Here is a 22,877-nt window from a genome sequence, read left to right on the forward strand (position 1 = left end):
ACGTGTGTCCACACAATCGTTTATTCAGGATCATAAAGCAGGGGCTCACCCTGTGGCAAACAGGATTACTTATCAACTTATCAAACGTACGAAGTATGTAGTTATTACAGTAGCTGAGTTCCTCTCAAGTGCTACGTTAAGGTGACGTCACAGATCTCCAGGCCGAAGCGTCTGCAGTCTTTAATCCCAGCACATGCCGATGACTACCTCTACTCACCTGGAAGTTAAAGTGTCCAAATAAAAGCCTGTGAGGACAAGTCAGGCATACGTTTTGTGAGGTGCTAGCTGCTCTTCAGATATTGAATTCCTCTGAATTGTTTTCCTCACTTTATGCTTTAAACCTACCCAGCTAACATACTCCACCATGGCTGACTTAAATACGCTTGTCTTCCATATTGCCTGTTAAGTCTTGAAAAGCAAAGTTTCCAAGCCATCGTGTATCTGATTGCCTTTTTCATGTTTATTTTACTACTTCCCGTCTCCTTTTGCTCTGCAACCTTCTCCAATGGTTGACTTCACTTCTGAGACGTACCCAAACGGTTTTTTTTCCCCTTGCAGCCACACTGGGGATAGCCAGATTCGTAGGAGCAGAACGCGTCTGAAGATAAGCTCCTCTTGCCCTGCTTTTGAGGCTTCCGTTAACCCGCGTCTCCTCCACAGCAGTACAGTGCAGGGATAAAAGGTACTACACGCTGAAAAGCTCAACTTTTGTCACTGTTAGTTATTATTTCTTCACGTACCAGCAGGGCCAGCTGGCGCGCTGCAGGGCCCGGGCGACGCCGGCTCTCCCCACCGACCTGCCCACGGGAACGGCCCCCATTCAAACCCCGCCCGCGGGGCCCCGCTCCCCGGCGGGGCCCCTGCCAAGCGCGGCGGGAGGCCTGCCGGTGTGCCCCTCCTGCCGGGCAGCCCTGGAGAGGCAGCGCCGGGGCACGTTTCCGCGACGGCGGCCGAGCGGTCCCGCCCCGAGGCGGGGAAGAGAGGGAAGGGGTAGGTAGTGGGCGGGGGGGTGGGGAACCCTTTCGTGCCCCGGAACCTTCCCGCCGCCCCTCCCGTTTCCTGCCGGAGCGGCGCGGCGGCGGTCGCTATGGCAGCGGGGCCGTGGGGCTGGGGGCCGGCGGCGCTGGCGCTGCTGCTCGCGCTGCTGCTCGGTGGCGCGCGCCGCCTGCGGCGCCGTTACGCGGCGGACGGGGCCGGCGCCGCTCTGAGGGGAAGGGCGGCGGCGCGGGCGGATGGCGTCCGCCTCTTGCTGGTGACGGCGCACCCTGATGACGAAGCGATGTTCTTCGCCCCCACGGTGCTCGGCTTGGGCAGGGCCGGCGCCCGCGCCGCGGTGCTGTGCTGCTCCGCAGGTGAGGGGGGGACGCGCCGGGAACGGCGGGGCACCCACCCCTGCGGTGCCACCGCGGCCGCCCCTAGAGGCCGGACTTCCCGCCCGTCACCTCATGGGAAGGCCGCCATGATGTCTTCCCATGTGTGGCCCGTCGCTGTGACGTCAGCCCTGGGCTATGACGACGCGTCGGTGCCTCGGAGCAGCGAGCGGTGGCTGTACCGTGGGGCGACCCTACTCAGCCGTGACGCTGCGTGTGTTGTCACCGTGATGCTACACATGATGTCATTGCTGTGCTGAACCTCAGGCCCGTGCAGCCATGACAGCGTGGCACCGCCATGAAATACTCGTGCAGCGGAGGAGGTGCTGTGCCATCCGCCTGCGGTTTGATGGCAGGGTTCTGGGTCACGGCGCGCTGTCGTAACATCCCGCATGCCCTGGAGAGCTGCCGCGCATGGGTGGCTTTGGTCAGAATGTTACTTTCCACAGGGTTTCAGCAGCTGCCATTGTAGCAAAATCTCCCTCTATATCCGAACCTTGCACAGTGGTTTCACAATCCAATCTCCTGTTGCAGCACTGAGGTACTTTCAAGCTGTGAGGAAGTGTCAGTAAGTTGTAAAAAGGCGCTGTTTAGCACAGCTTTTTGGCATCTCCTTGTAATTCTGTCGTCTTGTAGAGGACTTGCTTGGATGATCCAGTTTTCCTGTCATAATGATGCATTCACTGTAACACATCTAAAAATAACAATGCAATCATGGAAAAATAGGCCTGAAGGGAACCCAAGGTCGTGTTGTTCATCAGTCAACCTGAAGGCAGCATCAATGTGTCTTCATCTGCTGCAAGCAAACGTCTAGTTCGTTCTTCAGAACTTCCAGGGAGGTTCCTCAGCCCGTGCGGTCTGTGCCAGTGCTGCATTAGCTTTTCTTCAAATCACTTTTTTCCTGAATCACTGGTGTAATTTAAGCTTGTTTGTTTATTTTTCTTATCTGCCATGAACATGGAAATCAGAGTATCCCTTTGTAGCAGCCTCTTACATATTTTAAGACTGTTATCTGCCTCTTCTGTCTTATCTTCTCCAGACTAAACAACCCCATTTCTTGCAGTCTTTCCTCATAGATCATGTTTTCTAAACCTCTGATCATTGTCATCGCTCTCCTTTGGACTCTTCCAGTTGGTTCACATCTTTTTTGAAGTGCAGTGATCAAAAACTGGAAGCAGTACTCCCACTGCGGCCTTTCTGGGGCTGAACAGAACGGAAAGATTCTTGCAGGCTCCACTGTTTCCCAGGACAAGGATTTTTCACAGCACGTGACACTCTTGTCTTGTGTTCTTCTCGTGATCTACTAAAGCTCCAGATTTATTTTTTTTTCTGCAGAACTGATACCTAATCAGTTATTACATTGTTCAGTTTTTTGTGCATAAGAAGTAACCTCATTTTAATTGATCTTTCAGACCATACTGCTATACCAGAATCCATGAGCCGATGGTGAAAACTAAAGATATTTTTTATGTTTGTTGAGAGGAGTATCTTAGGGTACAAACATTTATATCTTACACTGACAGCTACTTATATTTGGGAAAAGGGCCTGCTGTGTTTTTGAAAGCTCCAGCTAGTTCACTGCCAACTTTTCTGTTCTTTGTTTTCAAAGCTTTCTGTCATAACAGACCATCTAGGTGAGAAGGCAGGAATTAAGCTATTGTTGAAGTCCAGTGATGTAATGGCTTTACTGGTCACTCTATACCTGCCATTCAAGATTTAGTGCAGAGCTTTCAGTTGTCTTTGCTGAGGGACAAAGGTCTGTGGATACCATTTGGCTTTTTCACAGCTGCGGAGAGATTACTGCAGTGCAACTCTGCCATTCCAGTTTTGGGGACTAATACACTCCTGCTATTAGAGAACTTTCCAAAGAAGTGTTGTGTTTCTGTTTATTTTGTTACATGTTCTTTTTTCTTTACTCCTGATTCAGTGACATGAAACATTCAGCATGTTTGACACTGCCTTCTAGGTACTCTCTTGCATGTCTTCGTAACAGAACTAGCAGCCTATATAGGAGAACACATTCACTGAGCTAATAGATTTTTCTGTGCCTCTTATTAGTCTTTTGAGCAATTCAGATGGTTCATCCTCACATTGTTTGTATGATGATGACAAGTGAGTTGATCAAAGACTCTGCAAATTGTAACACTGAGACAAAATCATTACTTAGAAACCGTCATACTTGCAGTTTTCAGGTATCAATCAAAATGACTTAGAAATGAATTAGAATTACAGCACTGTGGAAAAAAAATCAGTCTTTTCCACACTGAATAATCTTCAGTTGAAATAATGACTCAGTATAAATGTGCTTTGCTCTGTGTAGTAGCTGACTCTGTATTGTGAGTGCTCCATGGATAAGGTCCAGCAGCATCAGCTATTCAGCTGTTTTTGCTCTCAATAGCTGCCCGTTTTTTCTTGTTAGCATTTATGTATTCCTGATGTCCTGACGCATTTCTCAAGCTGTGGAACATGGATCTGTTCCTTTGAGTTCAGTAGAAGTTAGGTATTTTGAGAACAGTGGTACTATTTGGATAAAACATCACCTGCAGTCAGCTATTACACTGCATTGCAGCAAAAGATATGTTATCTTAAAACACTAGTGTCGTTAATGGCCTGGCAAAGAATCAGTCTAAAATAATTCCTGCTGTACTCATGTAATCCATCTAGTGAAGGTGCACACTTAAATTAATTTTGCTGAAGCTGGAATGTGCAATCTAAGCTGCAGACTACCAAGCTGATGTTTTCCTCGGCAAACACACAGATAATCATTGTCATGGTCTCCTAAAACCATTCACTCAGTCTGCAAGAAGAGGTTTTTTTTTCCCCTGTTTTTTTTTTCCCTAGTTTTTTTTTTCCCTAGTTTTTTTTTTCCCTATTTTTTTTTTCCCTGGTTTTTTTCCCTAGTTTTTTTTTCCCTAGTTTTTTTTTCCCTAGGTTTTTTTCCCTAGGTTTTTTTTTTCCCCTAGTTTTTTTCCCTAGTTTTTTTTCCCCTAGTTTTTTTTTTTTCCTAGGTTTTCTTTTTTCATAGTTTCCCTCTGAAAATTTTACAAAGCTTGCTAGCGATGGCTCGGATTGCAACACTGCTTGAGAGAAATGCTAGATTTAGATGACTCACACCCACAACAATAAAAAGTTCTAGTGTAATTCAAGACAGCTGACTACGGACTTGAATCATACATTAATACTCAGCTGTATTTTTTTCATTTTGTTGCTTCAAAGTTAAAATTGGGTTGCAAGTACTGCCCTGCACAGGGCAACGTTCTGGAAGGGGCCACTGTGGCTCTGGCATGGACTTTGTGTGGCTGATGCCAAGAAAAAATAAGGAAATGTCAGGGCAAGATGAGAAGAAAATAATTCAGTGAAGAAGGAGGCAGTGTTTTAAGATAATGGATCCCGCTTCCCTGCTAGTTGTTGGTCTCAGTCTGTTATAACTTCTCCCAAATGCCTTCTCTAAGTTAGGTTTTCTCTCTTTTGGTTCTATAAGTTCTTTGCAATCTTGCCATATTAGTTTCTGCCTGGATTTCCTCTGTGAATGATGCAGACTTCTGAGAAATCTTTGTCTCAAAACAGATATTGTTATGATGGAATTCCTCATTTCTTCAAATCCTTTCAGTTCCATCACTGTATTCTGTTGCAGTGTCCTAGTGTTATATGACAATTACTGCTCATTAGAAGTGGCCCAGAATATACTATAAGCTTTAATCACTTAAAGAATACCCCGTGGGACAGGCTTTCCATGTGTTATCTCAACAATTCTGTTCCACGTACTTTGGACTTGCTGTTCAGCTTGGCTCTGTGGGCCTATGCTGTTACGAGTACAGGAGGGAGTTCACAGCAGCATGTCTAACGGCGAAGGAGTAGTAGCTCTTTGGCCCTTCCTAAGGAGATTAATTATTACAGATTTGTTGTGAACAATTGTTTTTAAAAAAGTAGACTAAGATCCCACTAACCTCTTTCACAGGGACAACCTGAAAATTTGCCAGTGGTAACAACTTTCAGTCACCTCACTGGAAAGGCAATTTCTCCTGTGTTTATGAACAGATCTTGCTCAATTGCTTTGTAGTATATTGGTGACTTCCATTCAGAAAACGTGTAAGCAGTTAGTTCATGTATATGCATATTAGAAGTCTCCTTTTTTTTCCTCCACGAAGCATGGTCAGCCTATGGAATTCACCAAAAGAGAGATTAAATCTTGCTAAAAATTTAACAATGTTCAGAAGTGGATTAGGCATATACCAAAAAAAACCCCAAAAAGCCCAAACAAAAAACTCTTCGAAGAGCTTCAAGGAATAAGACATTTGCTAATCAAACAGGTGGTTGGAAGCAATTTCCCAAGCAGGTTATTCCAGAATTGTTGTTTGGAAGATCTCCTGTGTCTTTGGCAGAAGCACTTGGGCCACTCTTAGGATGAGGATACTGGACTGTTTGGACCACTGATCTGATTAGACCTGGCAATTTCTGATGTCCTTGCCAAATAAGCTCATGAACGGCTGCAAACCACACTCAGTGTGTAAACATGAGGAATGTAGTCAAGGTGGGCAGAACTTTGCCTCAGCATTTTACCCTGAGCTAAGCCAGGTGTTGCTCAGGCAAAAGCTATGGAGTTTGTCCCCTGCAATGTATCTGTTCCTCAAATGACGCCCTTTTATGTAACGTGTGATGCTCACGCTTAGTGCTTTGAGAAAGAAAAGAGGAATTAATTCCAAGCTAACCTAAACTAAATTAGACAGTGTTGCTGTGTTTGATATTTTCAGGAAATTACTACAATCAAGGAGAGATTCGTAAGAAAGAACTGGAACAGAGTTGTTTTCTTCTGGGGATTCCTGCGTCCGATGTAACAGTCATTGATCACAGGTAACCAGTTTTCATTTATAACATAATTTCATTGCAGTTTTTAAATAGGGGATGAATTTCACTTTAAAGTTCAGTGAAAGCATACTGTGTCATTCTAAAAAGTCTTCAGGAATCTCAAAAAAAGCCCATATTAGATATTTTTGTTAACTCTTAACATAAATCTAATTAATGCAGAAGACAATTGAAGTTTATAATGGGTTTATAATCATAACCCCTAGGTTAAGCTCTGTTGATAGAGCATTTAGAATAATGATAACCATACTTGTTGGGGTCTGGCACAGTGTGTTTGGGCAGCATGATCACATTCTGTTACACTTGTTGCAGTGTTATACAATTACCAATTCTCTGAATTGCTTGTGGCAGGTTTGTCTGTAGGCTAGTCTTTACAGCGTTAGCGTGGAATTCTATTATATTTACAATCTGCTTTAGTCCTGGTTAAAGACAAAAGTGAATTGCAGTATTAAAGGTAGTCCATAATAACATGACAGTAAGATTGTTTCAAATTAAGCCATGCAAGATTTCTGTTTTTCTAAGGTGTGATGTTGTTTTCTTTAGTTGTGTGTAGACACAAAGGTAGGTGATAAAGCTGACACTTTGTTTTGGGATTAATTCAGAACTCTCTTCTGGGAAGGTGATTTAAAACTTTGAATCAGTGAAACTCAGAACTAACATCGTAAAGGCCTCTTAAATTGCCCGATCACTGTCTGTCTGGGATTGATAGTTGCTGAACTGATTGCTAGGAAACATGGTACAAGTGGTTGTTTCAATTGTAAACAACTATCATACAATCCATAAAGAATATTTTTGTTTATGAAGAAATGACTTTAATAGTAACATATTGATTTAAAGCCATGCCAACTACAAAAGTCAGAGTTGAAAAAAATCTGGCTCCAGGCAGGCCCTTTTCCCATGAACATATTTTCCCTTAAGCTAAGGCAACAGAAACCACAGTCCAGAATATGAATCTTCTTGAGTTCCTTGCTTTTTTTAGCTTTAGGTTTCTCTCCAAGTTTTCAGCTCACTTAGGAAAACAGCATAGGAGTTGTTTTTCCTTTGGAATGAAAAGAGATGTTTCCGTTCGCTTCTCATGAACTGGTTTTGGATAACTTCAAGTTTTGTAGTACAATTGTATGACAATGCCCAAAACATTTTGAGGAGGGATAAGGAAAAAAGCTGCTAAGCTTTGCTAAGCATAAAGTCTGCTCAATGAACCATCTTTTGAAATTAACACAGAGCCCAGAGGCCTACTGGCCTTTCATCCTCTAACACAGTGTGAGGTTGGTTAGTATGTGATGCAAGTTGCCCGACACTGCTCAGTCATCCCCCAGCGTACACAGTCCAGAGGACTGCTTTTTGCAAGTAATACTTTGGTTTGCTCTGCAGGAAGGTGAGGGCCATTTCAGAGAAATAGCTTGGATCATGCCTCTCTATTTTCTTTACTAGTATGACACATATTTATGTAAGTAATGACTGATACGTGATTTACCCTGGTGAACGCAGTGCCTGAAAAGACAGATCAATCCCATTGCCCAGAGCTTCTGGGCACGGACTAGAATGTACAACATTGTTCTAAGAAACAGGTTTAGGTTTGAGGCCTTTATCTCTGAGGTTAGATTGCTGTGAGATAACCCTCAAATTGTCTAACTTTGTTGTGTGTTCAGGGAGTGAACTGAAGTGAAGTTCTTGCTGAATTTTGCTCAGAGCTTGTTTACACAGTGAAGTTAAGTGTGTTTGCAGTGCATTATTTACTCTGCAATAACTCACCATGTGGATGCTCTTTATGAAAAACATCTGTGGATCAGCTGTTAGCAAAATGGTAGAGGATCAGGAATAATTTCTAGATGACACTGAATTTTTGGAGTAGTTAATTTTTAGAGTACTATTTTCCAGTGGTTTAGACAAAGCGCCGGGACTCAGGGTTCTTGAAACTTGCTCAGAATTCCTGGATTCCTTAAGGTCAGTAGCTTTCCTATGCTTCTGTTATGACTTCTGTAATTTACAGATTATACTAAAATATTTGCCAATATGGCATGATGTGAAACTTGCTAAATTAGTATGTTATTTGCCGCTAGATTTCCGTGTAAATTCATGTCTACAGAATACAGTTCAGGAGGCTGTTCCTCTAGCATTTTGTCTTCCATAGGCACTGTTTAAGATCAGAGCCCTTTGGCTTTTTTTGTTCCCTTCCTAACCCTTCAGAAGATAATTTTCCATCAATATAAAGAACTAGCACATTGCTTAGGGACTGCAGCTGGCATGCTGCCCATCTAACGTTTCTTATACAAACACTGGATGCTTTTACATTATCCAAGCTGCAGACTTGTATTTTGGTAAGGAAAGCCCAAAGGATTGCTAGGTCTGGATCTGCTCCAGCCATTGTAGTGTGGAGCTGAGTCATGCTGCTTCCTCTTTCTTTGCATGATCTACAAGTGAGTGAGTAGAATTTTCAAGATGTAAAAGGGGAAATACATCTGAAAAGCAAGGTGATTGACTTGCTCTGTAATCTCACTTGGCCAGGCAGGTATAAAATCAACGTGACATTTTGAATTGTGTGTGAACTTGTAAAGAGAAAGCTTCAGTCAGTCAGCCTATGATGAAATCTGTGTTAAAGACCAATTCCTTATTAAGTAGTTCCTTGTCTTAAACATGACTCTCTCAAGTATAGCCAGGATTCCTAGGGCCAGGACCAGTTCCGTCTCTATCAGACAACTGCTTTGCACTGATTCTTCAGCGGGTGTTTGATGTTGTTACTCTTTGTTACCTCAGTTAAAGACAACTCAAATCTTCTGCACAAATATGGTCCCAAACTGTACCCACATTTCAGCCCTGGAGATTGGAGGTCCACGTCGATCTCCCGCAGAAAAGTTCTTTGCTGCAGAGGGCAGGTCCAGGAGTGGAAAGGGGCATGCATTACCATGCAGCACTGTAGGTGAACAGATGGTCATGCAGACAGCCTTTTCCAGACTATTTTAAATTAGAGCACTGGATTCTTCCTACTTGCGAAAAGTACAGGTCAGGCACCAAATTCGCAGAGGTGTCCCCTGAGCTGTCATGTAATTATCATAGCTCCAACACTACACCAACTGAACAGCTGCTTTTAAGAGAGAAAAATTTTACAGTCTGCTTTTGTTACCATTCCCGCACTAGGCTTAATACTTGGAGCAGCCCAGCTCAGAACTAGGACTTGTATTGTTTAAAGTTAATTTCTGTACTGTGACAATTATTCCTGCTGCTGAGTGAGGGAGGAGTAGCAGGAGAGTGGGGTCTGAAACTCAAGTAAGATAAAAGTCACTTCATTAATGACATAAATGGTAATGTAAATTCTGTGCTTTTGGTACATTTTTATCGTCTTATGTGCTGCAAAAATGGACTTTTTGTAGCTGTAAAGATGAGAGATAATTTGTTTTATCTACTGTGCCATGATACCAGCTAAATTTTCACAAAGGCTGGTATGTTGTACAGATCTGCAGTGAAGGTAAAACAGGCATAGCTAAAATATGAGTGGTATGGATACCTTTAATGCAAACACAGACTAACTCAACTGACAAATCTGCTACAATGATACGTCTAAAATAGTAGGTAAATCAGATGCTAATTTACCTAGATTCTTGTGGTGGCAGAAGGATCTAATTTATAAAGCATTTGGCTGCACTGCAAACAAAAAGGGACATGCATTTTCACCAAAAGTTCTGTTGTTCTTTAGGCATGTGTTAGACTTTGCTGCCAGATTTAGCTTAAAGTTTAAATTGCTCTGGTGATGTATGGGCAAGTGATCCACTTAAAGGACATGAGTACTTGCAGAGCAGGGCAGAACTCCCTCCCTTGAGAAGAACAAGTCTGAGTTACTGATTTACACTCGAGATGTGTGGCAAAGACAAGGTTCAGCTTAGCAAAAGGAGAGCTTGTAAACAAGTAAAAAGCGAGTCCTGCATTCTCATAAAACACAGAGATGGTTTCTCTTCCCTTGTCTTTAGAATATGCAGAAAAGAATGCTTCAGTAGCAATGTGAAGAGAAAAAATGTTCGTCTAAGAGCTGCTTTGGGTGCTGTTCTTTGATGTGGCAGTGCTACATGTTTTCTTGGTTGTTGATCTGTCTGGTCGTGAGAACATAGTGAGATGAAGGTGCTCTCGTCTCCAAAAATAGTTATCCGGTCACAAGTCATTGCCATGGTTTTGGACTTGTAAGTGTACTTTGTCGGGAATTTACTTATAGCTGAGAAAGCTATCTGTAAGTAATTAATCTGTGAATACATGTTCCTGAGCTAGAAAGCTCTCTCTCATGGTATATGGAAAACTATGAGTTAGTATTTAATTGGTCTAATATTAAGAGTTAGTTAAGCTCCCATTAACATTGGGCACATCTGCCAATGCTCTGACTGTCTACTAGTCTGTAACATTACACATAAACAGGAGGTGTTTTCTAAGCTGTTTTAACTTTCCGAAGAGAACAAGCATAAAGGAAGCCCAAATTATTCTTTTTTTCTAATATCTGTTTTGGGTTCACGGAAAGATAAATATCAAGCATTTTACTGTAGTTTCTGAAGCTTTTGTGCATGGTACTGGACAGAAAGTAAAACCAACTATTTGCATCTTTAATATGACAGAAAATATTTGGCCCAAGTTTGCACTGCAAAGAAAATAATAGCTGAGATTTGTGTAAACTAGAAAATTTTCCATTCACAGTACAAAGGCATACTGCAAATAATGTTACATCTGTTTCCAAGTTTCCATGGAAATTGCTCTCCATTCGCTTTTTTATTATTATTATTTCACTTAAGTCCAAAAGGGCTCTGATTAGACAATGCACAGCAGAGAGGACATCTGCCCATGCAGAATGACAAGCTGTCTGCAAGTTTTTTATGAGGCTGCAGAGAGGCTCAAATTCTTTTTTTTTTTTTTTCTCTTTTTTTCATATAATAATTCTTTGCTGTTGGGCTTGGTTTTTTCCCCCTACAAGGTAAATAGGCTTTATTGCACTTCCTCGTGTTTAATTTCTAACAAACTTCCCATGTCAGAGAAGTGAGTCTGTAAGGTCATGGGAAAATATATTCTTAAATAAATAGGGTGTGTGTCCGACTGTGATGATCAGAAAGATATAAAAACATTCAGACCCTTCAGAGAATTAAATATGTAGCTGGAAATTTGAACCTTTTAATGAGAATTTAGAAGCATATATACAGACAGTTAAGAGGTATATCCCATTGATCCAGTTCGGTTTTACTGTATTTAGGTGGTTCATTGATGGCTTTATTGATTCGAAGGCAGGGTGTTAAGCACATGAGAGCTGAAGATGCAAACTGTATAGTGAGAATATGTACTGCACTTAAGAAAGCTTGCCTGAAAACTGGAGGCACCAGGAGCAGTGCAGAGATAAAATCCTGGCCTCGGTGAAGTCTGGTGGCAAAGCTATCAGTGATTTCGTACCAGTTTCTGGCTCACTCATTTGCAAACCTGTGTCATCTTGCTGAATGGGATTTTTTTAAAATGTGTTTGTCTTACTTATGTGTTTCTGATCAGAAAGGTGATTTTATTCCCCGATGTTTCTTCTTTCCCTGTTCTTGTATTTCATATTTTGGGATCAGTATTTAATAGTTTTAATTCTGCTGAAATAATTGTGGTAATTAGTTACATTCACTCTTCCTAAGTTCCTCATGGTATTATAGTTTGACATTTTATTTTATTGCTAATTCTAAAGAGCTGATCTACGTGCTGATTAAAATTGCTGCCATACTTTATTCTAGAAGAGCTGCATATTTCAGTAGTGAGTGATGGGATTATCTTCATCTTACTTATCCCAGCAGTACTGTAGAGGTCTTTATTTTTTGCAGAATTTTCTTTAATTAAGAATGGCATCTGTGGGACCAGAAAATCTTACATGTAAATTGGTCGCACATTCAGTGTGTATTACAGGGAAATCAACCTACATCTTTTGAATCAGTCAAACATACTCATAATCATCCTGAATACTAACACGCTTTTACCATTGCAAGAAGGCATGAAGCCTTTGTCAGTCAGGTGGGTATCTTGCTGTTCATGTAATCACTGTAGCCAAATTTCACTCCCGTTTAGTGTAATTCTTGAAATTTAAATTGTTTTCTTTCTGAGAAGACAAATATTTGGCCACCTATTTTAATTTACATTTCTAAACAAACAGATAATTTTTCCAAAATGCTTACCACATGGCAGCTCATGCTGATATTTTGGGACAACAGAACACTTTATAAAAAGGCTTATATCAAAGTCTGCCTTCCAGCTTCTGCTTTTATGTGTTGCACTATGCAATAATTTAAGAGGAAATTCTTCTGGGGATTGAGATGTCTCTCTGCCCTCCAGGAAAGCTGCTTTCCGAAACAAAGGCTTGTATTGCAGTAAGTTAGGTTTAGCTATTTTGTCCTAAGTTAGATATTTTCCTCAACAAGGAAATCTGCCCTTTTGCTTCCCTGGGGCTTCTGTGAACCAGGTCCTTTCTCAGCTTTCCAGCGTAATTAATTCCCTTTGCTGTAGAAAAAGAGGGAAGGGTCTGTGGTGAAAGGGAAAATGATCCTTTCAGTGCTAAAGGGGCATGTCCCCCAGATTACCTCTGTAGAGCAATGAGCAATGGCCCATTTCAAAACATTCAAGGATTCTCCCTCAGATGTCAACAGAGACCTGTCAAACCACGTCAGTGAAGTCACAGCAGGGTTTGATTAAGAGCAAGAGTCCGGCCAGAGAAGCCAAGGGCTCTGAATAAATGCAGGAGGAAGTGAAGGAGTACTGCTAAAGGACAAAATGTCTTTATGGAAATCAAATCAAAATACTAAGCATTGAGATTTATACTTTTAATGCTCAAGATTATTTTAGCAGAAAAAACCCCATGAAATACTGATCTCAAAACATAAAATATGAGAACAGGGATCCCAGCCATCCCCCAAAGCTGATGCAAGTTTGATTCAACTTAAAAAGCATCAGCACTGGTAAGCTGATAGAAAGAAAAGAAGTAAGGCTGTGCATAGTAGCTGTGTTTCAGGAGTCTGGGAAAACTGGCTAGGGCTGAAGACAGGGAAATGCACAAAACAGGGAAATCCACTAGAAGTCATTTTTTTTTTGTTCTTTCTTAGGTCATACCTTCAGAAATGCCTTTTACTATGCTTTTATTAATGGCTTTTAAAAGTCCCCCACATATGTTAAAGACAGGCATCTTCTTTGGAGCAAGGAAAGCTTCAGTGACCCATCCTGAATTTGCGGGTGGTTCGTGTCCCAGCTTTGCCGTCTCCTGGTAACACAGATATGCTGACTGGAGCGATTCTGTAACTAGACCACTTGTGTCCATGCAGAATGAAGTGTCTTTGGGTTTGATGGTTTCCAGTATAAAATTCAGCATTTCATATTAAAACATTTTGAGTGGACTTTCTTCATGATACTAGTAAGCTACCGACATAGAAAGATAACGGTCATTAGATTAAAGCTATTTTCAACAGTTATACCCAAGAGTCCCCTTTTGAACATGACAAACTATAACAACCTATTTCTTTTGCCAGTTACACAGTGGAACAATACAGTGTGTTTTGCCAACAGACACCCTGAGGAACTGATGGAGAATGACAGGCGTTTCCCCTTTGACCCCGCAAGGTTCCCTGCTTTGATAGCCCAGCAACATCTCTGTTAGTCACTCATTTTAACCTGCAGCTGCAAACACCTTGCTGTTACTGATAGGCAGACTGTGGTCTTTTATCAGAGAAGAGAAAATGGTCAACTCTTTTCCTTAAAGAGTAACAGTTATACCAAATAGTCACAGTAAGTTAATCAGAGGAACAAACAGAAAAAAATCTAGCATGGATTCAGCTTAAGCTTTTGAATCTCTGCATTCCTCCCAGCTTACTCAGGGAAAATATATTCCTATTTCTACTGGGAACACTCTTAAAAGCCTTCTCACAATAATGGATTGGGCGTTAACGCCTTGTTCACAAGAACTGTGTGGTTTCTTTGTGTGTTCTCATAATCTTATTTTAATTGTAGCTACAGTACAAAATGTTGAGTGCCTCAGTTAAAATAAAGCTGTGAGATCTGAGGCTATGACATGATTTGGAAACATCATCCACTCGCATCTGCAATGGACTTGCATTTTCTGCACGTCAGGTAATTACTGTGCTGGAAAACAGAGGAAGGGGATTTGCAGCCACTCTTGGTCAAACTCCCCTTGGGATTCAGATTCTAGAGAAGTGCAATTACATCCATTCCTGTTTTTGCTAAAGGTCAGGATCCTAGCTGTACTAGGTAGCTCCTGCAGTTAGTGTCTATCTGTACTCACACTTTAGTTGAAGGTAATTGCAGTAACTTCCCTCAAGTTGCCTCAGTCTCTTGGGGACAAGAAGTTTCAGTGTGTCCAGGGGCCTCATGACATTAAAACCAGTTGTTGGTTTATTCCTGTTCCCTTCATCTAACTTGGCTAGTTCAGACAGTCACTAGAAAATTTATGGAATAACCAATATCTGAGCCTTGGGAGCAAGGCTCTTATTAGGCTTATTAAGGACAGAATGTTTCCAATTACAAGGCATAGTGTCAAAGGCTGTTGGATCACTTTAAATGCCATGGTATGCTGTCTTGCTGAATGCCAGCAATATAATTCTCATTTCTTGAGTTTGTTTTCAAAATTCCCATTGAAGTCAGAAGGCATCTCCTATGCTGGCAACTAGTAAGAGAACATAGGAAGCAATGCCTACAGTGCCTGAGGGATGAGAGGGAAGCATTCCCTTCTATGGCAGACTCAAAGGGTTGAGCTGATGAGCTGCCGAAGTAGGGTGTCCTTGGGGCCTTTGGAACAGGGCCATGGGGTGATGGAAATTCCCGAGAATTTCACCTCTCCCTAAAAATAATTGCAGGGCATTCAGTGAGGACCTTTCTGGCTTTTTCATATAAAAAGACAATGTCAGGATACAATAGGGGAAAAAAAAAAAATATTTGCTTTGTGGATGTCACTCCTGAGTAATAAATAGAGATGTTACTTTCATGTTGATTGGAGTATTTTATATTTCATAGGAATAGCAATGTTTGGACTGCAGACACTGTAAAGGCTCAGTGGAATTTTTGTGAGGATATAAACTTACAAATTCTGTGTTTTTATACAACATATGTTTTGGGTCTATATCAACCCAATTCTTCCACATAAGTGGTAGAACTGGAGCTGTAGAATCTTGGACGTCTTAATTTCTTTCTTTCTTCAGAGCCACCTTCTGGTCCCATCAAAATCAGTGGGAGTTGGCTGTTGACTTCAGTAGGACCAGAAATTGTCATTGAAACAGTCAACAAGAGAAGACAGTCTTGTTTAAAAAATTGTTAGTATGGGGAAAGTTGAAAAAGCAACTGTACAATGGATGTTGTGTAAAATGTGTTTTCTCTTAATGACCTTCCAGTTCAGATTGGCTCTGTTTACATACAAATCAAAAGCTGGTTTGTCTCACTGCCAGCACAGCAAAACTCAGTCTGGGATCTGAATATCCAGCTGTGTCTTTTGCCTCTGACATCCTCCCAGTAATAAAAGTTGTGTGGCTGGGATTTGGCTAGAATTGCAGATGATGTGTGAGCCAGAATTGAATTCAGCCTGCTCTTCCTCTGCAAGACAATAGAAGTTAAAACTTGTTTGTGTCAATAAAATAAGCATATACGACTCATAACCCCTCAGGGACCAGATATGATGAATAAGATGCTTTTTTTCCATCATCACATTTCTAACTCTGACCAAGGTTAGTAATAAGTCTGTGAGAACTCAGACTTTTGTCTTCCTCATTTCAAAGTTGGAGCAGAAGCTTTTGTGGAGTTTACCTGCAAAGATGCAGCATCCAGAGAATAGACATAATTATGACAACCTTTGCAGAGCTATCTAATCCAGGTTCTTTGCTCTTCACTTTCGAACTCCCTGAAGGGTACACTCTGTTAAGCGCTGTCTTTGCTCTGTAAGCCTGTACTTCTTAACAGCATCCCTGCAGATCGACAAAGTGACAAAGACAGTAGCTTCTTCACAGGTAAAATGGTACTGCTAGCATGCCTATTAGTTATCACTTTCCTGTTTCAGTCTTTTCTCCAATGGTATGTTAGTAAACTAGGCTGCTTTGTGTAGCAGAGGCTCTCAAACGTTGCATGACAAAGGTTTCTCTTTGGTAGCTTGTCAGGAACTTGGGTGCTGCACCTTGTGAGGCAGATGCCAGTGGAGCGTGTGGTGATGGAGAAGTTTCAGGTCCCGGGGTACTGACTGGATGTAGGCAAAGCTATCTCAGTTCGTCAGGGAGCAATGCATGATGAAACTGTATATATTGCGGCGTCTTCTTTCTCATAACGATGGTGAAAGCTCTGGCTGCAGTACAGAGCTCCGTTAGCAATTTCACTTGCAGGTTGCACTTTGGCCACCTCATTGTAAAAGACTGCTTGTAAAGCTGCATTTGTTATCTCCGCTTTTTCCATTAATAAAACCCTATTTGACAGACGATTGAAAGCTCCTCCAGTTGACTGTATCAGTGTGGACCAGCAAAGGTCTTCTCAGCAGTCCAGAATCTGAGGCTCCCCAAACACTTCTAGCTGACTGCAGTGGGGTGCTGCTCTGCAGCAGCATGATCCAGGGCCGCCTTTTGAAGCATCCTACAGCAAGAGAATTCCCATTTGTATTTTCTTGGCTGAGTTTGTTGTGACATGCCCTGTTATTTTTGCATTCTGTGTCCATTCTGAAGTTCCCCCAGGCATCCCTTCAAATAAAACATTGTATCACTGAGGAAGTGAAGCCATTAAAAGTGAATGCTTTCGCCAAACACTTGAAGCAAATACAATCAGCTCTCATCTACCAGAATTGGACTTGCAAGATGACATTGCAAAATTTGGGAAGAACAATAGTCCTTTCTTGAGTGGTTTGATGTAGTTTTTCAAAAAGCTGAGCTGTGCTGTTATTTTTTTGCCACATCATGAATGAAGGTTTTATATTTGCATAGAACAAATGTAGAAGGGTTACCAAGCAAAGTAGTTAGAGCATGGAGCTTCACCCTTCAAAATCCTTTTGAAGGAAGAGAAATTTTACATTCTCTGCTGAACTCTGCTAAGGTCTCTGACCTTCTCTGTGTTTTACTTTCATCCTCTAATAATCCTGCCTTTTTGCAGAGCTGTGGGGATGCACCAATTACTGTTTACATACTATTCTCAGGGTGTGAAATGCTGTATAGTGTTAAGGATCATTATTAAAGTTTTCCTTGCTAGTCAAAGGGTTAATTTCTTTCTCCAAAGAAGGAGATCTGATTTAGGTTTGGCAGGGGAGGAGGGAAGACAGAGGATTTTGTTCTGCAGGAAACTAGGTCAGCAGGTTTTTATTATCGTGCTCGACAGCCCAATGTGGTTTGCATTTAGGAATGAACTCGGTTGACATTGTGTATGGTCGATTTCCTCTTCCCAGAAAGCAGGCCTCAGACATCGCTCCATACATTATGGCTTTCCCAAATTGAATGCAAGAGAATATTTAGCTGAAGAAGCTCAGGCAGTTGTGAGTTTGTTAGATATGTTTTTAGAGCTGTCTGTCAGGAGTGCCTCAGGAACACAGAATGAAGTCCAGGATATTTTGGAGAGGAGGAACAATAGGGCTAGAATCTTTTTAGTCACTGAAGTGCATCAGAATCACAGCGATCGTTGTTTTTACACCTCATCTACTGATGATTGTTCTTATAGTCTGTAGCATTGTTTGGTTTTTGTTTGGATGTGGTCAGATTCTGATCTTGGTCCTGCCAAAGTAAATTCGGAGTAATTCCCTTGCTTTCTCTGAAGCTACTGCCCTGTGTGGCTGAGATCACAGTGTGGTCCTGCAGATAACCTATAGATAGGGAGTTTTCCATTATAACTTTTGGACCATCATGACTGATAAAAGATTTGAATAATCCAGAATCTTTTTCACATCTTCCAGCTTTCTTGACCATATAGCCTGGAGTGTATTCTTTTCCTGCGCAACTGAGAATAGATGTCTGTATTCTTTACCTCTGCCTTTTGAAGACCAAATTGTGGCAGGCATCACACATGTTGGAGAATTCAGGCTGCCTTTCTTTATAGATTATTTTGACTTTACTGAATAATGAAAATCCAAGTACATATAACTTAAAAAAACCCTACTTTGTTTTGATTGTAGGGATCAGGTAAGGGTGATGGAGCTTAGAAAGGCTATTGGTAATGTCTAGGAAAATTTCTGAGTAATAGGATTTAAGGCTGAGCATCTATTTCCAGTTTTATACTCTTGTTGTTTTACAGACTTTAATGTGAGTTAATGGCTCTTCAGCATAATAAAACCATCTAATTCTGTCCTGTTCTAGTCTTTATTCAGTTCTGGCATCGAGAAACCCAGACATTTTTGCAAACCAAGTTTGGCTTTTAAAGCTGAACAAGGAAAATACAGGCAGTACTGAGAAGATCAGACAGCAGTAGGTTGCCAGCAATTCCTGGAAATAATGGAGTTTCACAACCATTCCCTGCAGATTGGACATTTAGGGAGGAAAAATATCCTTGTGGCTTACATGGACAGAATAATGAAAATGCAAGGTCTGTTGAGAAAGTTTATTATGGTAAAAATTCAAATGCCATTCTAGGGTTTAAACCAAAGGGCAGGATATCAAATGCCTCAAAATGATGACAGCATAGAAATAATACAGGTCAGAAAATTGCATACAGTCTCTCCTGAGCTTGCTTTAATGTCATGTTAGGCTGTACATTTTAGTTGTCCAATGCCTTTGACTCTTTAAACAGTCTCAGCTGCAATAAATGTGCTCATATAATCATCTTTTGAAATATGAACAGTGATGAAGAAAGTTGGTATTTCTGTAATACCCTTGTGCTCTTACACTGTTGGCATCTGTGGCTGAGCCAAGAAAATGACAGCGCATGTCAGAGTGAGAGGCATAGAGAGGACTTGTAGAGGCAGACACGTACAAACAATAAACATCCGAGCTGAGGCAGCATTTTGAAAATTACCTTCTACATAACAAAAACAGAAGGGGTTGTAGGAGAATCTCCATAGCTTCATTTGGGGATGACGAATTATTTAATTCAAATTCGTAGCAACTCAGAAAATGTCGCTATGTTGGTGTAAGACTTGGGCTGTATTCCTTATTCCCTAAATTGAACTAAGTGGAATTAAACTCTTAGCTCAAGAAATGAGAGATGGAAGAGACTCACTCTCTCTCCTGTAGTGGCTCTCCAGAATGTATATTATATCTCTTGAGGCTGTCAGCCAGGTGAAGCTTTTGCGATGCGACTCATAGGATAAATAAGTTTGGTCATTCTCGCTGTGAATAAAAGGGGTAAAATCCTACAGTTTTATAAAGGCTTTTTCTTCCCCAAGAGGGTCCAGAAAACATCACAAATCATTAGCATATCAGAGCTGTCACTGAAAATACAGTAGCTTCTGGGTTGAAACAGCAACTGTTAATAGCACTCAGTAATGCCATGTGTATGAAAAATGTCTGCTGCCGTATATTTGTGCTCTTTCAAATGAATGAATGAACTCTAGAGTTTCTAGACTGATAAAGGTTGGTAATGTAGAAGAGCTGTGCATGTGTGTCAGCAAATGAACAGATGCTTGCAGAAGACTGTGGGATAAACAGATGCCGAGTAATGCTGGTGTATGAAATAAGCCATTTGTGCCCATTTGGGAGCTCTGCTGCATAAAGGATGCAGCCTGCAAATTTAAGTAGGTTATGATGTTCTCCCCTATGGCTGGGGTTAGAGGGCAGTTCAGTTAACTGCAGAGTAGTCACTTTGTGGAACAAACATGAAGGCACTAAACTAAAATCATCTTTCAGAGAGCAATGGCTTCATATGAATGCATTTCTTTTTTGCTTTTAAATGTAACCCTGTCTTTACCAATTAAAGTAGCTATTTAATGGTTAGAATATGATCTCTGAGATATGAGCACAAACCCTGTTTATCCCTTTTGTGGGATAAAATATATTTAGTCTTGCTTTATTTGTAGTTATTATTCCTTCTTAGTCTTTTAAACGGTAATTAACCCTATCCGTTGCTAGTTGTTTACAGCTGGGAGCAGGCTGACAAGAATGGTGCTCTTTGTTCTGCAGTAAGGAGGGAACCATGCCAGGTAGCCACCCTGTATCTGTTTCCCAAAGCCAGGTAGCCATCTCCTGGGGCAACCCCTGTACGAGGAGAGAGGGAACAGCCATCTTCTCAAACATGGCTGCTCACTGCCGATCTTTTCTGAGAATGGCAATTGGTTGATTGATTAATTTTATTGACAACTTATTGCAGGCAAAAGGTGCCAGACTGAAAGCACTGGTGAACAACAGACATAGTTCCCACGCACTGTTACTCACAACAGAGTAACTTTACACACCAGTGCGCGTTGGTACACTTTGTTGTTGCTTCAAATTGATTGCTTGTATTTGCAAGAAGATTACTGTCCAATGTGATACAACCATTGGCCTCTTTCCTTGATGCCAATAAGAAGATTAATTAGAAAAGGGCTAAAAATGTATTAGTATTTAAAGGGAGATTTATTTTTTCCTATGCTGCCTCATCTCTTATTCCATCCCAATCCTTTATGCATTATGCTCAAAGAGGTAGCGTAGAGCTGAGTTGAAGACCCTCTGTACAGAGTCCTCATACAGCTTCTGCTACATTTAGCGCTCTTGGTATCTACAAGGAGGTAAGGAAGGACTTTGTCTCCATCCTCATATATCCTTATTCCAGGAGCACGGATATGCTCTTGCAAGAGCAATCTGGAACAGTGCTCTGCCAGCACAGGGTGTTTGATACACAACACGTTCAATGCGCCCTCCTACAGCAGCTCATTCTGTTGACACTCGCAGTATCCTTCCACAGTACCCTTGCTGGGACCTTCACACAGCTCACAAGTGATCTCTGGCTCCACAGCAGCTATAATACTCCAGTAATCTCCGGCCACTCTTGGCGGTTGGACTTTCCCAGTGACCTGTATTAACCAGAAGTGTCTTGGGAGATTTCCCAGTTTCGCCATTCTGCTTTTGGTGTTTACAGCTACAGTAACTAACTCCTGACATTTATACCCAGCTTGTGCTCTGATTGCTGCACCCAGCTTGGTGCGTGTTTGCACATGGGGCCTTCTGATAAGGCAGGCATTTGACCTTTCTATTCTTAACCTATTAACATTTAGAAGAGCTGCTCTCCTCACCTCTAGAGGCTGTGTTCCTCCCCCTCCCCCCAATATCCCTGTTCCTGCCAGATAAGATTACGCCTGGGTTATATATTGATCTAAAAGCAGAGTGCCAAATGCAGCCCACACTAGTTCAAGGGCAAATACTGAATCCATATGAGTGAGTTCACATGCTTTGGTTTAGTAGTGGAAAGGTAATGACCAATGCCTCTTTTTGCCCTCTTAGCAGAACCTGAGGGCAACTGCAAGGGTGTCAGTTCTTTATCGTACCAGTAAAATGAACATCATGGCTGCAGTAGGTATCAGTCCCATTTCCTGATGCTGCATCTTTGTGCTGTTTCCTCTTCTTCATCTGCACTTAAACAGATGAAGGGGTTGAAGTGATTATTACACACTCATTTGTTTGAGGCAGCTTATTCAGTAACCTGAACGTGGAAATGAGAGCCAAGATTCCTTTAAGCTCAGCGTAGCTCAGTGAATACTGCACCGTGTCACTTGACCAAATCTCTTCACCTATGCATATGTATTTCCCAGTTTTTGAAAGTGGGAACCTATTAGCAACCTAGGGAATTATAAATAGCAAAAACTATTATGGGAAAGTGGCTGTATCGACAAATGTATATATCCATTTACAGTCAAATACAAAGTCAGTCATTCTTTGTTAAAAATTCGTCATTGAAGTATTCCCCAGATGAAACTCTTGGGCACGCTTACAAGCTGACTGTATGAAGTGACACTAAGAAGCTCTTAGGGCATAACTGCGGATAGCCAGTTAAACACCAGCTCCCAGTGCCGTAGCTAGCACACAGAATGTGAATGGGACTATGTGAGCAAGGGAATAACAGATAGGAGTAAGGAGATGTTATTGCCTCTTCACATATCATTTGGCAGTCTTGTTCTAGTTCAGTATCCTGGTATAAAGTCTACATTTCCAAAAGGATGTTGGCGTTTGGAAAATACTTGGGAAACAGTCACCAGAATGATGAAAGATGTGGAAAATGGGCCTCATAATGGGTGTTTAAGATGCTTGAACTGTTTGTTTTATCCATGAGATGACACTAATGGTGATACAGGAGGATCAATGTGGGGAGGAGATTTGTTGGATGAGGTCTGTTGAGCTGTTACATAGCATGTCGTATGAGATTAATGACCACAGTGGTCCCTGCTGACTTTAAAAATCTATGACAATGATGATAAATACAATCAATCAGAAGAATTAATTAGCTGGCAAGCCTGATTTTCCACTGCAAAACCAAAAGCCACTGGAGCAGGATGGATAAAAATTTATTGCGATTATTAATATTTTATTATGGTTTAAAATAAAACATTGTGATTTAATGTGCAGTTATGACCATCTGTACTAAGAGCTAGGCTTCAAGTAGTCTAATAAGATAACTTACATGAAATTAGAGGCAGGCAGTATGCTTTGTCCTGCCAATATTTAAGAGAAAGTAAAACCACTGAATTGATGGAGGTCTCTGACTAAGCACTAGACTTTTTTAGAGTGAGCAATGACTCCA

The 22,877-nt window shown here is 41.4% G+C and overlaps 1 protein-coding gene across 3 annotated transcripts in view; it reads left to right on the forward strand.

Moving 5' to 3' along the window:
* Positions 1-848: 848 nt before the first annotated feature.
* PIGL (phosphatidylinositol glycan anchor biosynthesis class L) overlaps positions 849-22,877 on the forward strand; it is a 73,211-nt gene continuing 51,182 nt past the window's right edge. For 2 of the 3 annotated variants that reach the window (XM_087751857.1, XM_087751858.1), the window contains exons 1-2: positions 849-1,352; positions 6,098-6,221. In XM_087751857.1, the coding sequence (XP_087607983.1) occupies positions 1,088-1,352; positions 6,098-6,221 (389 nt within the window). In that variant the 5' untranslated portion in view covers positions 849-1,087. The remainder of the gene's footprint in view (positions 1,353-6,097; positions 6,222-22,877) is intronic. The other variant, XM_009464562.2, reaches the window with a different exon arrangement.

Source organism: Nipponia nippon, unplaced genomic scaffold, assembly GCF_047370975.1.
Source record: "Nipponia nippon isolate SJK-2023a ecotype South Korea unplaced genomic scaffold, ASM4737097v1 scaffold_15, whole genome shotgun sequence".
Lineage (NCBI taxonomy): Eukaryota > Metazoa > Chordata > Aves > Pelecaniformes > Threskiornithidae > Nipponia > Nipponia nippon.